Source organism: Diceros bicornis, chromosome 6 (assembly GCF_020826845.1).
Source record: "Diceros bicornis minor isolate mBicDic1 chromosome 6, mDicBic1.mat.cur, whole genome shotgun sequence".
Taxonomy (NCBI): Eukaryota; Metazoa; Chordata; class Mammalia; order Perissodactyla; family Rhinocerotidae; genus Diceros; species Diceros bicornis.
This window is the reverse complement of record NC_080745.1, coordinates 43,052,971-43,068,777: the sequence shown is the minus strand read 5'-3', so window position 1 is coordinate 43,068,777 and position 15,807 is coordinate 43,052,971. Positions and strand designations below refer to the sequence as shown.

The window sequence follows — 15,807 nt, the reverse complement described above, 5'->3', positions numbered from 1 at the left end:
TCAGAGTTCCAAGAATCCGAGATTTACTTAGACCATTTATATAAAGACAGGCTAACCATTAGTCATCTAGTTCTCACTTTTTATTTTTGCAATTAATTGCACCTAAAAATTAGCTTTCATCCAAGTGGTCAGATAGGTAGAGTGGGTCCTGGCAACTAGCATTAAAAATGGCTATTAGAATTACTGCTGAATTTTTGGACACTTTCTAGTCATATACGAAATATAGCCTATAAATTATTCCTCAACTAGACAACTAGCAGTGAAAAGCAATTGAAATGAAGTGAGTTATTGAAGATTCTCTGTCACTAAAAACTCATTGTCTGCTTGCATAAGGCTAAACCACTCAAATGATATTTCAGACAGGCTTGTTGAAAATTTATCATTTACCTCGGAACCACGAATAATATTTTTTGTTCTTTCCTAACCACTTCTTGTAGGATGAAGTCATTGCTGTTTCCGAAAAGGTGATTGTGAAGCTTGAAGACCTGGTCAAGTGGGTACATTCTGATTTCTCCAAGTGGAGATGTGGCCTCCAAGCTGGGTCAGTGAGAACAGAGGCGTTGGGAAGGAATGGACAGAAGGAAGCTCTGCTGAAGTACAGACAGTCAACCCTAAACAGTGGACTCAACTTCAAAGATGTTCTCAAGGAAAAGGCTGACCTTGGTAAATATAATTTGTACTTCTAAATCTAATGTGTGGATGTATACAGTAACTTACTTTTTTTGTTGTAGATTTTTCTGGAAACCCTGTCATGTATATATCATTTCTTTAACCTCAGTGGAACCTGGGAATATGGATGGACAGATGACTGAGTGGGTAAAGGATGGATATTACCTATTGGATCACAGGGCCTCCTATGTGTGGAGCCCTGTGCTAGAAACTGGGTGATATAACATGTGGCCTTAAGCAGCTTGCAGTTGGTGTCAAGGCATAAGACTTAATTAGGGCACCTAAAATTGAATTGATAAAGAGGTTAAATATTTGGTCTAAGCATACAGTATGACATCTATTAACACCAGGTCAGAATTTTATGTTCTACATTGTATGGAAAGCAAAGTGAGGAAGAGAGATGAGTTACTTAATGTGGAGCAGGAGAGCAATGTCAAAGCCAGGGAACCACTGGTTGGGAACTCATGGCAAGGGTTCCCTGAGCTTTTGGCATTTAGTGATCACCATCAACCGTATATTTTTTTCTTTCCTTCCTTTCCCTCTTCCATTTTAAGTTTAAAGGAGAACTTGGGATTTGGGGTATTCTGATTAGTGTTTGAATCCTGACTCTGCTGCTTACTTAACAGTATGGCCTTGGGCAAATAATTTAACCTCCAAGCCTCAGTTTCCCCGTCTGAAAAATATGGGAACTTTACAGGGTCACTGTGAGATGTAAGATATAAAGGGTTTAGCACAGTGTTTGGTGGATATGAGGGGCTCTATAATTAATTCTATTACTTTTCCTTAACACTTTCTTCTCCAGTGACTTTTTGTGTCCTTTCCTTGTTTTTCTCCTGTTTGTATCTCCCTGTGGTATTCACTGACTTACTCTCCTAGCATTGCTCAAGACCAGAGTTGTTGACCTCTGATTTAGACTAGTTATTTCCTCTTTAGACAAAGAGGAACTTCACTTTTAACATATGAAGGCATCTTTTTCTTTCATTCTAGCACAATGCTGATTTTCGTAGCCCTATTTTATGCCTTAATGTGACAACTTCCTGTTTTTTTTTAGCCTAGAATTTAACTATTACAATAAACCTAGATTATTTATTTTAATTGGCATAAAGAGACTGAATAACACCAGTAACTGGCGGTGTCTTTCATGTAATTCTGGTTTGTGATGAGCTGTGTTGTGCTTTGGGAATAGCACTCATGTTTTCTTGCAGTTTGAGTTTAACGATCAACAGCTTCCTGGCATCTTTTGGTAGATGTCAGACGATAATATTTTGGACATGGCAGCCTGATTGTCATGTGCACATTTAGAGACAATTATTAATCTAGTGGTTTTCCTTTTAAAGCCAAAGATTTTTTTTTACTAATCTTCCTGTGTATGCTGTTACACCCCCCCAATTTTGTGAACACACAATGACTAGTCTTCTGACGTGTGATAATGCTGAATAATACATCTGTTGTGTTACTTTCCAAATACATGATCTAAATTGTATTGCTATTGTCTTATGTTTTCCTTAACATTAAACCCTTTCTTTCTTTTGTTTGTTTGATTTTTTTTTCAGTTCTGGAATATACTGTTACTAATAAAAAACTAAACAGGAAACCCACGGGGGACAAAAGGATGTCTAGATGGTTAAGCTTGATGTCACACATATAAACAAGAGTATTTATAGCAGAGTTGTTTTGTGTTTAAAATTGATAGTTTATTAATGAATATAAAAAGACACCCAATCTTTTAATTCTATCAAAAGATTTAGAGGTTTTGATCTTCCTGAATTCTAAAAAATGTTCGTAATCGACCTTTTCAATAATTGATTCCAGAAGAAATTAGTTTATAGTGAATATTCAAAGTACTTAGTGGTTTTAAAATCTAGTTGTTCATTAGACTCACTTAGGGGAATTTTAAAAATAATACTGACTAGTGAGCCCAGCTTCTCCAGGTTCTTCAAGTAGAAGAACTGAGGCAAGACCAAGGAATGTATACTGAGAAAAGGTCTTCTAGGTGATTCTGATTTTTTTTTATCTCATTTGGGAGACAGCTCTGTGATTAATGCTGAGGAAGGGAAAATAATCAACAGGAGATTTGATTGGGAGGCTCGCCCCTGGTGAACAAGAAACACCATGGACTTTTTTCTTTTTTTCTTTTAATGTAAAATACCTCTTTAAGGATAGAATTTGGGGCCTTGAAATTCTACTCAGTTGGTATGAACTGTGGGGAATTTGAGACAAATAGCTTTTGTAATTGGAATGCACACTGTGTTGTAATAATGTGGAAAGAGAAACAAAAACTTTCCTTAATGTAATGAGTTTCCAGTATCTGCTAGATCTAAGGTTTACAAGTCTACATTGTTAGGATTTACATTGGGGAGATAGAGGGTGTCATTTGCTGTATGCATTCCTGTCCCAGCAACTTTCTCTTCAACCTCTTCCTTTCTCTGTATGCAACATCAAAATATTTGTTGTCTGTACTTTTCTTTCTACACAGTGGTTTTCTTATCTCCTTTTCTCTTGGCCACAATGAAACCACTTCCAATACCACATTGTTAATGGAAGTTCACACACTTATTAGGTTTTTCCTTCTGTAGAACCCTTCCAACTCCTCATTGTTCTTACCAAAGAAAGAAGATGAACTCTGAGATTACTTAAGACCCCCCTCTTTTTTGTCTGGTGGAAGTAAGCAAAGAATGGAAAGATCTCACCTTTCTGTGGATAAAGTAAAACTCCAATATGTTATTTTTTTAACTGAATCATTTCATCATGTTAAAAATCAATAATAACAAAATAATTAGGTTGACTCTTAAAGAAGGGATTTTACCATATAAGAGCTAATTAAAGAACTCTTCTTGCTCAATGTTTAGATAGAATAAGTTCCGTTTAATCCCAGTTTGTGTCACTTCCTGTCTCTGTCTGAATAGTAAAAAAACAAGAGTGTTCTCACAAATGTGTGTCTGCCAACAAATTAATACTCCACAAAGAGAAACTCTGCCCCAAATGGCAGCTTCCAATAACTGCTCTGATTCAAATCACAACTCTTTCATTTTTTTAAACTCTTCCCCTTCAAGGACAATATTTGCGGATGTCATGTTTGCTTTTTAAAAATCTTTGGAGTTTTCATTTAAGATTCTAAATGACTGGTGACTAAAACTACAGATCTAGATAGTGGGAAAACTAATAATCTTCAAAAACACTTCTGAGATGTGTTAGTGTACATTTGTCCCCTTCCTTCCTCTTTGTCTTTTTCAAAGAAAGAAAGTTCAATATGAAACCAATTCAGATTGTGACTTTACTCAGTGAAATGTTTTACCTTCTTTCAGACAGTTTCATACTGAAGTTTATAGAAAAAGAAAAGAAAAAAATAACTGTGTTAAAATAGAAGGGTTTAAGGAATGTATTATTCATAAGCATAACGAACACAGGAACCTGTTTTTCCAGAAGAATTGGGTTGATTAAATCATTCACTACACAAGCCTCTAGTTATTTATTTTTGTCTTTAGAATTACAGTACTTAGCTTTTGTAATAAAGTGGACTTGATACCCATATTTGGTATGGCAGTTGGAAGTAGTCAAATGAAGAATTATTTCATTTTACAAAATTTTTAGCAACTAGGGAATATAAACACTATCAGTTAAACATGGCAAACTTGCATTTTTTATTCCTTGGGCTATAGTTTGAAAAAAAATCAAATTATTTTGTATAACACTGCTTCTTACAGAGTTCCTTTAAGTGAGGTATGAAAGCTGCAGTGTAAGCTTTATTGGCCTATAAATATGTCATTATAGTTGGACTACATTTATATGCTTTGGATTGTTGTTTAAGCCAAGAAAATATGTCTCTACAGGTTGACTTTTTATTGAAACCCTTTGAGGCGTACAACAGAATGTATTTTAGGCCAAGGTTATTAAAACAGCATTTTCATTTTTTTTGCAGCAGACTCATTGTCAATTATGCTGCCACAGACTGTCTGTGGATGGGCAGTTATGAATGGTTTCATCTCCAAATGTGTCTCTAGAAAAAGAAAGAAAAGATAGAGGCATCTGAGCTGAAATCGAGAAAAGAGACCAAAAGAAGTGGGTGTGGGTACGGCTGAATTTAATGGTGGGGGCTCCCTCCGTTGAATTTCTGTTTCTAAAGTCCCATCAAATTGAGAAAGAATGGCTTCCCCTGTCTCTTCTGTTGCTGGGACCTTTACTATACATTGGGGAATAGACAGCATGGTGGTGTTGAAAGAGCAGTAGATGAGAGGTCAGGAGAATCTTGGCTCTACCTGTCCTTTAGATCTGTCACTTGCTGGAAAAGTCACTGTATGTTCATATCTTCAGGTTCCTTGTGTGTAAAATGGGTATCTTGCTTTATCTCACTGGATTTTTAAGAAAATCAACTGAGAAAAAATTAATATCTGTGGAAGCATTTGGGATACTGAAGTCTAAGATGGTATTATCATCATAGTATCATTATCAGAAGGAGGTTCTATGTGATAGGGAGCTATGTGGGAAAATACTAGCTTATTTGTCCCTTTTGAATTCCCCTAATCACACATTCTAATGATTTGGGGCAGGGTTTACGCTCATTACTATTGGCCTCAGTAGAAGGCAGATAGTTAAAATCCTTCAGGTTCTTGCTTTTATTTATATATATGTATATACACATATATAAAATATATGTTTTATATGTTTATTTATATATAGATATATATTTGTATTTTATATTATATAACTTTTCTCCTCTTGAAAATTCTGTCAAAATAAGCTGGGACCTACGTGGCCAGTAGTGAAAATGACTTCTCAAGTACGTTTAGATGGAAATTGACTATAGTCTTTGCTTGGAAATTCTGGAGGCTTTGTATTTTAAATGGTTGTTTCAGATCACTTTTGAGTTTGATATGTCAAGCTTTTTCCTAGGATGTTGCTGTGAAAGGATTCTTGCTCTGTGTTGAAGAAAACAGTATAAATGTCTCTAATAAGTATGCTAAGGTGCTGACAGTTTGTAATAATAAGGATTTCTCACCTGAGACATCTAATGAACTTATTAGAATTGAAGACATGCTTCTTACAAGGACAATCCTTTCCTTCTTTCCTTCCTTTCTTCCTACCTTCCTTCCTTCCTTGATGTAAATTTTGTATATACATTAAACAGTCTTGTGAGGGTATTTGTTTATATTTTAATTTCCATTGTTGGGCTAGCTATACGATTTTCCTTAAGATAGAAATTCGGAAGGTTTCTTAGATCATATATTCTTGAATTATTCTATTCATGAATATGAGGAATCCCTACAGAAGGGCCTCTTCACTGAAACAAATTTGGCCTTTATAGTATCCTTGAGTTCAAAATAAAAATCAGTTACATATGGGGCTTATCAAAAATTTGTAAAGATACTTTCCAAAGGACCTTCTCACAAGGTCTCTGACAATCTTGTTGTGTGAACCATACATTCTTTAAAGAATCTAATCATAGCACAGTTAACACTGGAGAAGCATGCTGTTCAAGTGCCAACATGGCTCTTTCTTCAAGAGATTGCTTCATGCAATTGTAAAGTGACAGCCCAAAGGACCTTTGACAGGAGAAGTTCCCACTTCCAAGAATCTGTATCCAAGACATTCAAAGCTTTAGAACAACTTAGTGACAGGATATTTTCCAAAGACCTGGGAACACATAAGGAAGTGTTATTTCATTTCATTTCAAAGTTAAAATTCAGCTTGGCCATGTAATCAAATAGTTGAACATTGTCCTGAAATAATGGTAGAATAAGCATGTAAAAAGTGTCTTGAATGAATAACAATCATGTATGCTGTCTGCACTCAGTCATCCTGGCTATTCCTACCGAAAGGAAAGTCTGAAAAATCTAACCATGTGTGAGCCAGTCAACAGTTGGTCATTGATAGTGCTGTCTAGATATTCATCCTGCCTTTGTTCAGGAAAGCTCATTCCAAGTTAAGACCCTTTCATTTGGAATTTCTGTTGACTTGCAGATCTTCTAGTGTTTTCTAGAGTGATGAATGCTTTTTAGAACTCCAGATTCATATCTTCTTTTGATAATGGACTGAAGATGAATAGTCAACTGAAAAGAAGTGTGTCAAATTGGAGAATTTATGCTTACTTTTAGAATTGGAGATTTCGGGGCAGAAGTAGGAAAAAAAAAAAGTGAAATTGGAGCTTTCAGTACTATTTTTAGTATTCAGGTTACCAGTATTCACCTCTTGGATATGATGTATGAACAAGGTAAGAAAGTCATGCTTTTTTGCAGCTCTTCATAGAATTGTTAGGCTGGACATTGGTACAGTTGATGTTCCTCTCCTCTTTTCTTGAAATAGTCCTCAATCCTCTGTTTATTTCACTAAACAACCCCAATTTCTTTCAATTCTTCCCCAGAATCTGTTTTCAAAATGTCTCACCATCCTTGCTACTCATCTCAGGACACACTTTAGGTGTTCTTTTATATTTAAAAGAATGTAAATATAAAAGCTTACCCCTTTACATTGTACCCGCTCGTCTTTGCAGACGACCCTAGAGCCAGACTAGGAGTGCTTCCACTAAAAGAGAGGCCATGATACATCCATCAGGCTTGGCACTCTCCAGGTAGGACATGACCCTGGCAAAACTATTAGACTCCCTTCGCTAAAGCTGTATGGCCTTGACTTTTCTAGTCCTCAGAGCAAAAAGGGGGAAAAAATGTTATTCAGCCACTATACCTCCTGAAGTTTGGAGGTGTAGTTACCTATTTTTTTTTTTTAACAGTAGTATTAAATGTAGACTATTATCTAATGAACGTCATTGCCAACTAACATGGCTGGAGCTGCTGTGGCCCAATATCAGTGCTGTGTCTTTTGAGCTTCTGTAGTTCCAGTTGTATACTGTACCATTTGGGGTAAGACTTCCCCAAATTGGCTTTTGCCTCAATAAAGGTCCACAGTTGAATACCAGCTTGGTGCCCAGCTTGTTGAAGCTGCTCTGATCAAATAGGATAAAGACCAACAAGTCTTCCTTAAATTATCATATGTGTTAGTTTAATTCATTATCATCCTCCTGGACTTCAGCTGTTCTTGGGTTTTGTTTTTTTTTTTCATTTTCTGTTTTTCTGGTGTTTTGTCTTTGATCAGGTACTCTATGGCCATATCTATGATAAAAAGACCATGATGGAGAAGGCAACCAACCCATACTTTTGTTTCAACCTCATTAATGAGAAATGTTAATTTCATGGTGAACTATTTGTGGTGGTCACCATCTAATGGGAAGATAACCAAAGATGAAAGAAATTCAGCTGTAGTCCGAGTCCCTTGCTATCTATATATGTCACCTTTAGTTTCTGGTGACATCCCCGAAGTCTACTGGAAAAAGTCTTCGATAGCCTTGGCTTCTTGCAAGCTCATAAAAATTCTGGTATCAGGGAGAGATTGGCAAACTTGGAGTGATAATTTTATTTTCATTTGGTGATAGGCATCTACTTTGAAGACCAAACCCAATTGGCCCACATGGTCTATTAAATATCCTTAAAAAGTACAGCGTAGACTCTGTGCCTCAAATGTGGTTTAAAAATGAGGTTTGAGTCAACAGTATCTCTTCCAGTTGGAAGTGCATAATGCTCTTCTCCTTTTATTGTAATTCTAAAGTGTTTTTGTTTGCTTTCCACCTCTCATGTCTTTAGCCACTGCATGATTACTGACTGTAGGCCATTCTTAGAGCTGTGACCACGATAGCATCACCTTGGAACACAAAGCACATACATCCTACAGGTGAATTGATGTGGCTTTTCCAGAGTGTTTTGTGAACAGATATTTGATTTGGGCATTTAGGCTTAATTCTCATTAGTATTGACGCTGATTCTTCCAAACAGCTCGTTTATCTTTTAGAGTACTTTAAATGTGAGATTTTATTGCAAAACATTAATTTTCCTAGATGTCAAAGATTCACTCCCCTTCTCTCCCCTAACATTATGTGTTTAAGTCTGTAGTTTGTATAGGTCATTGTAGAGGAAAGCTGAGGTTTGGACTTTTACCCTATTTTAATAAATATATTTATTTAGGGCAGACTGGAATAATAGTGGGTTTTCAAAGGCTTTCTGTGGTGCTTCATGCTCAGAGTATCTGAGCAAATAGTGCTGCCGATCTGGAGTTTTCCAAGTTGCCTCCCTGTGTTTTTAGCTAGTGTGCTGGGATGAAGTGGCGATGCTTCATTCTTCCCTAAAACCCCAGAGCCGTGCCTTACCTCGAACTCTCTTCCTTTGGACCCCTCCACTTGCTTTTTAAATTTTTAATCATTTCTCACATCTTTTATAATTCTGACCCTTTTAAAATATTGGCGTTCAGCCTGTAGCCCCCCCTTCTTCAATAACCTCGTGCCAACTGGATAAAATACCAATGTTGTAGGCAAGCATCCAGGAAACTGTTTAGTCCCAGCCTCCAGTTCTTTTCTTTTTTATTAAATAACTTTCATTGTTGTTTTACCAATGATATCCATATTCATATTAGAAAATGTAGGCAATATAGAAAAGCAAAAAGCAGAAAAATATAAGTTGCTTATTTTCTTCTCGCCCAGAAGTAACTGCTGTTTGCATTTTTAAGCATCTATATGCCAATGTAGATGAATGTGTGTATAGGCAAAAATTTATTTGTACACTCTTTTTCCCCATAAAAATGAAATCTAATGTTTGCCTCCCTCCCTGTTTAAATTTGTACAGATGCAATTTTGTGATGATGCCTCCACGTTGTAAGGTACTCTACACTGTTTCTTTCTGCCTGCATAATGTTTCATTATAGAGGTGTTGCTATTGTTGGCTGTTTCAGTTGCTTCTGTTTTCCCACAGCCTCTATGAAGTTCTTGTAGCTGCGCACATATCCATGACTATTTCCTTCTATATTTGTGGAGGTGGAATTGCCAGCTCAAAGTGCACACAGACTGTTAGGATAGTCTGTCTCTCTACCTTATCTCCCATCCCTATGTAAACCTTCTGCTTTAGCCTAACTCTTCTAACTGCTTGGTCTTCTTTCTCTTTGACCACATAGACCCACTCCCCTGCCCCCTAAACTCGCCGGTGTTATTTTGAATGGCTCATGCCTTTACTCGTTCTTCAAATGCCCCTTCCAGGACTCTTACCTGTAGGAATTCTCTTTTCTTTAAGACTCAGTTTAAGCCCCTGAAGCCCTTGTTAGCCATCCAGCTTATAGGATTTTCCCTGCTTATGGAGCTCCCATCACATTTAGTGTCTCTACCACCTTATTGAGCACCTTACTCTATAACCAGCAATATAATGCAGTATCTTTTTTTTATGTGTTTGTCTTATCTTCCTAGTAACAATCTTAACTCTCTTGTGTAGTTACTCAAACTTCAAAGCTATACCTAGTAGGTTAAGTAAACATTGCGACTTTTATGATCAACCTCCTCTGAAATCTCTGGCGTTCTCTGCTCTGAGTCTACTTGGGACACCTGTGTGCATTCAATGGTTGACTTGACTTCTTTTCCAGCACCTCCTAGGACACCCTCTAGTGGAGGGGCTGTCTCATTGGTACCTGGTAGGAGAAGCAACAGACTTGCGGTATTTGGTTTCTGGCTATTCTTGGCTTAATTTGTAGTCAACCATCTATAGACTCACTTTGGCAAACTTATTGAGAGAACTTTTGAACATGCTCGAAGCTAGCCTGCTAGCCTGGGATTTTTGGTGGTGTTGTAGGGGGTTGCTGTGTGTGGACATTTTACGAATTAATACTGGCACTTATTCATTCGTCTCTTCCTCGAGGGAGTCTTTTTCATGTTTTAGGATTAGAGTAGTGACAAAAATCTGCAGGGAAATAAACAAATCCAGACTGAACTTGCTCTGCCTTATCTTTTTTTACTATCAGCTTGTTTGTAATCTGTCTTTTTTTTAGGTGACAAGTTATTAAAGAGATGGTTTTAGCATGACATCTAACACTTTTTATTCTAGGCAATTGCGCTGTTTTAATCCTCACCTCCCTTAAAATGGTTACTTGCTAATCATGGTGGAGGATATCTCCACCTTCCAACTGCCCATTCTACTCCTGTGGTTCACAAAGAAAGTATTCTATTAGGCCCTACAAAAACAATGCTTCATGCCTGGCCTATTCACTCAATAAGAAATAAAACATTGTTTTCATAGCAGTGCTGATAATAAGGCAGATTTCAAAGCATGATGAAACGTATACTTTTCTAGCAGAGAAAAACCTATAGTTACCTGGCTAATTACCCATCACGTGATGGCTGTGTATAAATATAGGCTTTTCACATGTGCAGCCTCTGGGTGGGTTTCTTGTTTTTTTTGCTAATTGAGAATTCTCGTTTAGTTCCCATTGTTTTGTATTAATGTTTTCAATCAAAGATTTAGAAGAATGCGTAAACATATTTTAGGGTGGCTTCTTTTTGACTACTTTACTAAACCTTGCTAGCCAGTGATATTGTAGTTAAAAGAGCATGGACTTTAAAATAAGACAGATCTGGATTCAATCCATGCTCCATAAGCTGTATGACCTTAAAATTTTTTAATTCTGCTTTGATTGCTTGTCTGTAGGACGGAGTTAACAATACCTGTCTCCCAGGACCAGGGAAGATTAGATTAGATCACGTATGAGGGAAAACCAAGCACACAGTGGGAGCATTTAGTCAAGAACATCAGTTTCCTTTCCTCTTTTCTTTAGAAAAGTAAGCCTTACAAAACGCTGTTTTCTTCCCCATGAAAGTAAAGTAGATAATTATAACATAAAAAGAATACCTAGATATAGATAACAGTAGTATGTGACTTCATTCAGGTTAGTTCACAAATGTTTGAGTATCTGTTATAAGGCATTGAAATTGATTCGAGGTCCAGAAAACCTTGAGGGTTATTTTGAAGTGCTTTCAATATGCTTTCACAAGATCATAATTAACAGCTGATTTTAGATGGCTAGAAAATGTGGTGCCAGGAATTCTAATGTACTTTGGGATATCACAAGAGAAACATGTGAATTACGGGCCTTGTCTGATGCTTCTCTGGCTGTGAACTGGCTCTTTTTGCAGTTTATTGGACGTGTATAGGTAGATGTGTGATGCTTGAATGTTTGTGGATGGTCCAAGCTAGAAATCTCATTTGTCCTTGAGGTGCCTAATTATTCCAAAAGAAACCAAACTACACTGTTTTGGTCATGGTTTTGTGTGTTGTTTCCTCTTGGAGGTCACGAGCATGAATTTACAATATACGTCAGGACAGCTTGTGTTATGCTGCAGTAACAAACATCTCCAAAATCTCAGTGGCCTAACACAACAAAGGTTTATTTCTTGTTTATGCACAGTTCATTGGGGTGTACAGGACTCTACAGAACAAATTTTCCCTCTATGCTGGCTCCGCATTGGACTTTCATATCAACAAGTGCTTCTATGCTCATAGGAAGGGGAAAACAGAGGTAGAGAGTTGAGTACTAGCAATGAAATGTTTACACTCAATAGTAACGTGAAGTAAAACCTATCACTTTTATTCACATTTTATTAGTCAATGAAGTGATTAATTCCATGGCCATGTCTTACTTCAAAGAGGTGAGGATATATAATCCTACAGCATTCTTGGAAGAAGAGGAAAATTGGATGTTGGGTGAACGTTTGTAATATGTCGCACATGTCCTTCAGATAATGATAAATCTCATAGAATAATATAATATTAGGGTTGATAATCTAGTTATAAAATTCTAGTCTCACACCTTTCCTGCACTTACTACTTCTTAAATATCCTCTGCAGAAATTGTGATTAGTTGACTTTTTAATATTTTCAATGATTGGGACCTCAATTGCTTTATGAGGCAGTTCAGTTCCATCTTTGATCTATCTCTGTGTTAGAAATTCTCACTTTTGATGAATTAAATGTGAAGTATATGGTTTATAGTATAAACTATTGTATTAATGGTATACTATTGTGCCTAGTTTTATTCTTGTAACAACAAAGAACAAATCAAATTTTTCTTGTTTTCGATAGCATTTCAAATATTTGAAAATAGTTTCCAGGCTTTCTCATTACTCTCTGCCTCCACCCCCAATTTTCCATTCTCCAGGTCAAACACCAGCAGCCTCTATCCCACATTCCTTATATGGCATGACTTCTAGTTTCTTCACCTTTCTGGTAGACCTTATCTAAAGGAATCTAAGTTGTCCCTGTCACTGTGAGAGTGTCACTGTATTTGTCTTTGTTGCTACTGCAACAGAGAGACTGAGTTTTTAATTTTATTTAATTTTCATTAATTTCAGTTTAAAATTAAAAACTGAAGCAGTGTAAAGTATTTTTTTTGTTAAACATAACTTCATTGTTTTGGTAGGACTACCTATCACTTTACTGAATATTTAGCATGCAAATTAGATGTACTCTAAGTGTAAAATACACACTGGATTTCAAAAACTTAGCATTAAAATGAATATATATCTTATTAATAATTTTCATATTGGTCACATGTTGAAATAAATTTTTGATATGTTGGGTTAAATAAGATATATTATTGCAATTAATTTTACCTTTTCCTTTGAATTTTTTTTAATGTGGCTACCAGAAAATTTTAAATTGTATATGTGGCTCACATTATATTTATATTGGACAGTGCTGATCTAGAGAGATTTGGAGAGCTGTGATGTTTAGCCAAACCTTTTATTTTGAAGTAGAATCACTGTGGTATGCGCTGGGTACTTAAGAAGGCGGGGCACTTGCTCTGGAAGGAAGATGAGGATGAAGGAGACCTCAGGAACTCATAGTGTATCAGGGCAGACAGCCACAACTAGGTTATAAGATAGAGGTTAGCCAGTGCATGGATGAAGATGTAATCAAAGTGCACAGGGAGTGTGGAAGAAGGTTCCTGAGTACATGTCTTGCATGTGAGCAAACTCGTAAAGGCTTAAAGAGCAGGGATTATGACCACTGTTTCTTTGGCAGTGGTCTCATATACACAATTGTTGAATAAATGAGGAGATTCTATCCCATGTGATCTCTCTGTTCTAGGATATTACTAGAAATGAAGAATCTTGTGGTCATCTCTGGCTTAGATCTTCTTTTTGAAGGGCCTCCTCATCCCACTAGGAACTTTGACTTAGTTCAAACTTGGCTTCCCGGATATTCCTGTGCTTGATGTTAAATGCTAACGGTTCACATTAAGTTTGTCTGGTTAGCAGAAGATATATGTATATTATATAATCCTCGTTGAAATTCTTAATATTTTGCTGAAGCTTTAGCACTTCCACCCAGAAAGTGTTCTAAGATGTTGAAGGGAAAGTAATTAAGCTTAAGACTCTTGGTTTATTTGGATTTATAGAGTTTCATTTGTTTCCTAACTATGAAGACTTTTCATGCCTGCTAATGTGTGCTCTGGTAATAAAAGGATGTCAGTTGAAACTCAAAATGTTGTCTTTATCCTCTCATTGGGTGTCCTTGATTCATCAAAGCAATATTTTCATATCATTCATATTACCTACAAGCTAAGAAAAAAAGTTAGCAATTTTAGATTGTAAATGATAGAACCTTTCCATGAAAATGTCAACTTTCTGCCTGGTTACATTATTCATGGTTGCAAATGGAGCTAGTAGGGTTAATCAAATCAATTCATATAAAACAATTTCTCCTGAAGGCAGTGTGGATCTCACAAAATCAGAGAATTTACCCTGGGCAGAGGTTTCTGGCTGAATGAAACTTCTCCTGTCAATTTCTGTTCTAGGAGTGAAGATGGGGATGGTATAGAATCTATACTATAGATACCAAATTCAGCGTTTGGCAGGCAGTATACTAGGAATCATCGGCTTGCTCCCACCCTCCCAGATGCCTGCATGTTCTGCTGGGAGAATTATCTGAGTCATGCATTCTTGCTTAAGGACCAGTGGATAAATTTTTGTGGGGATGCCTAACCACCCCTCTCCCCAGTCTTCATGCAGAATTCTGTATGTAAATATACATTTTCTTGGGAGAGCATTCATCTGATTTTGTGATAAAAATGTTATGAAATACTTTTTTAACGCCTGATTATCAGTCACCCCTCTCCCCAAAAAGCCACCCCTCAGGCATTTCCACCAAGTTTTATTTACTGCATTTTCCTAGTCGTCCATGCAGATGTGACAAGGAGGAAAGGTAGGTGGATTCGCCTGTTCTGATGGTGCTTAACCTTTTGGGGGCAGGGGTAGAATATACGACTTTGAGAATCTAAAGAACACCGTGGACTCCCTACCAAGAAAATATTTACATCCACAAAATTGGAATAACATTTGAGAACATTCATGGACCCCCTCCTGAAATTGGCCTCTGAACTCCTGGTTAAAGATTGTTGGTTGATTCCCTTTAAAAGAGTAGAAAATCGTCATGGTATGAAGAAGAAAAACGAGGATGATGCGTGTCCACCACAAGGTTGGTGGGATTCCACTTTCAGATATGAGGATTTCTGGTTTTCATGCATGTATGGGAAGGAAAAGCATGTCTCTCTCATCTCGTGTATTTTTCTTTTATTATTTTCTAATTATAAATTTTGACAGCAGGGATGGACAGTAGGTAATTCGTATTTTCTACTGTCTGGATATCTTTATTAGTTACTTCCTCTTTTGAATGCTCTAGAGAGGCTTGCAACAGTGGGAAGTCCTTCTGAAAACTACTTTTGGTGAAGTAGAGCACCCTTTGGTAATGTAAATATATTTCCTATGGCTTAATTTTTATATATCAGGTTTTCATAAAACAAGGCCTGCCTAAGGATTCTTTTGAAAGCCTTTTTGTTAAGTCGACCCAGTGGCCACTTCTAACAGCAGTTTGTTTATTATGTGAATCAATCTTATGCTCAATATTCTAAATATTTATAAAATAATAACCTTTTGTCTTTTACTTAGGAGGCTCTGCATATTGTTTATGGGTCTAAATATAGTTTATTTCTTGGGAACATGAGTTGAAACCAAGATGAGAAACGTTTTCTTTTTAAATTCTGATCAAGGCCCCATCTGCCATTTATTAGACTGAACTACTTACAGGGAAGGGAATGAGGGTCCTTCCCCTCCCTGCTTTTAATCTAAGATATTGTCTGGCCTGTAGTAGGTGCTCAATACGTTTGTTGGATGAATGGATGGATGACTATGCTTTAAATCTTATACCTGGAGGCAGCATAATGTAATAGTAGAAGTCTGGCAGACCTGGACTTGAACCCTGGATCCCCAATTAAAAAAAAATC

At 36.7% G+C, this 15,807-nt stretch overlaps 1 protein-coding gene across 1 annotated transcript in view; it reads left to right on the top strand.

The window, feature by feature from the left end:
- Positions 1-15,807, top strand: part of ARID5B (AT-rich interaction domain 5B) — a 174,320-nt gene that overhangs the window by 29,873 nt on the left and 128,640 nt on the right. Inside the window, exon 3 of the mRNA XM_058543375.1 lies at positions 438-663. Within this exon, the coding sequence (XP_058399358.1) occupies positions 438-663 (226 nt within the window). The remainder of the gene's footprint in view (positions 1-437; positions 664-15,807) is intronic.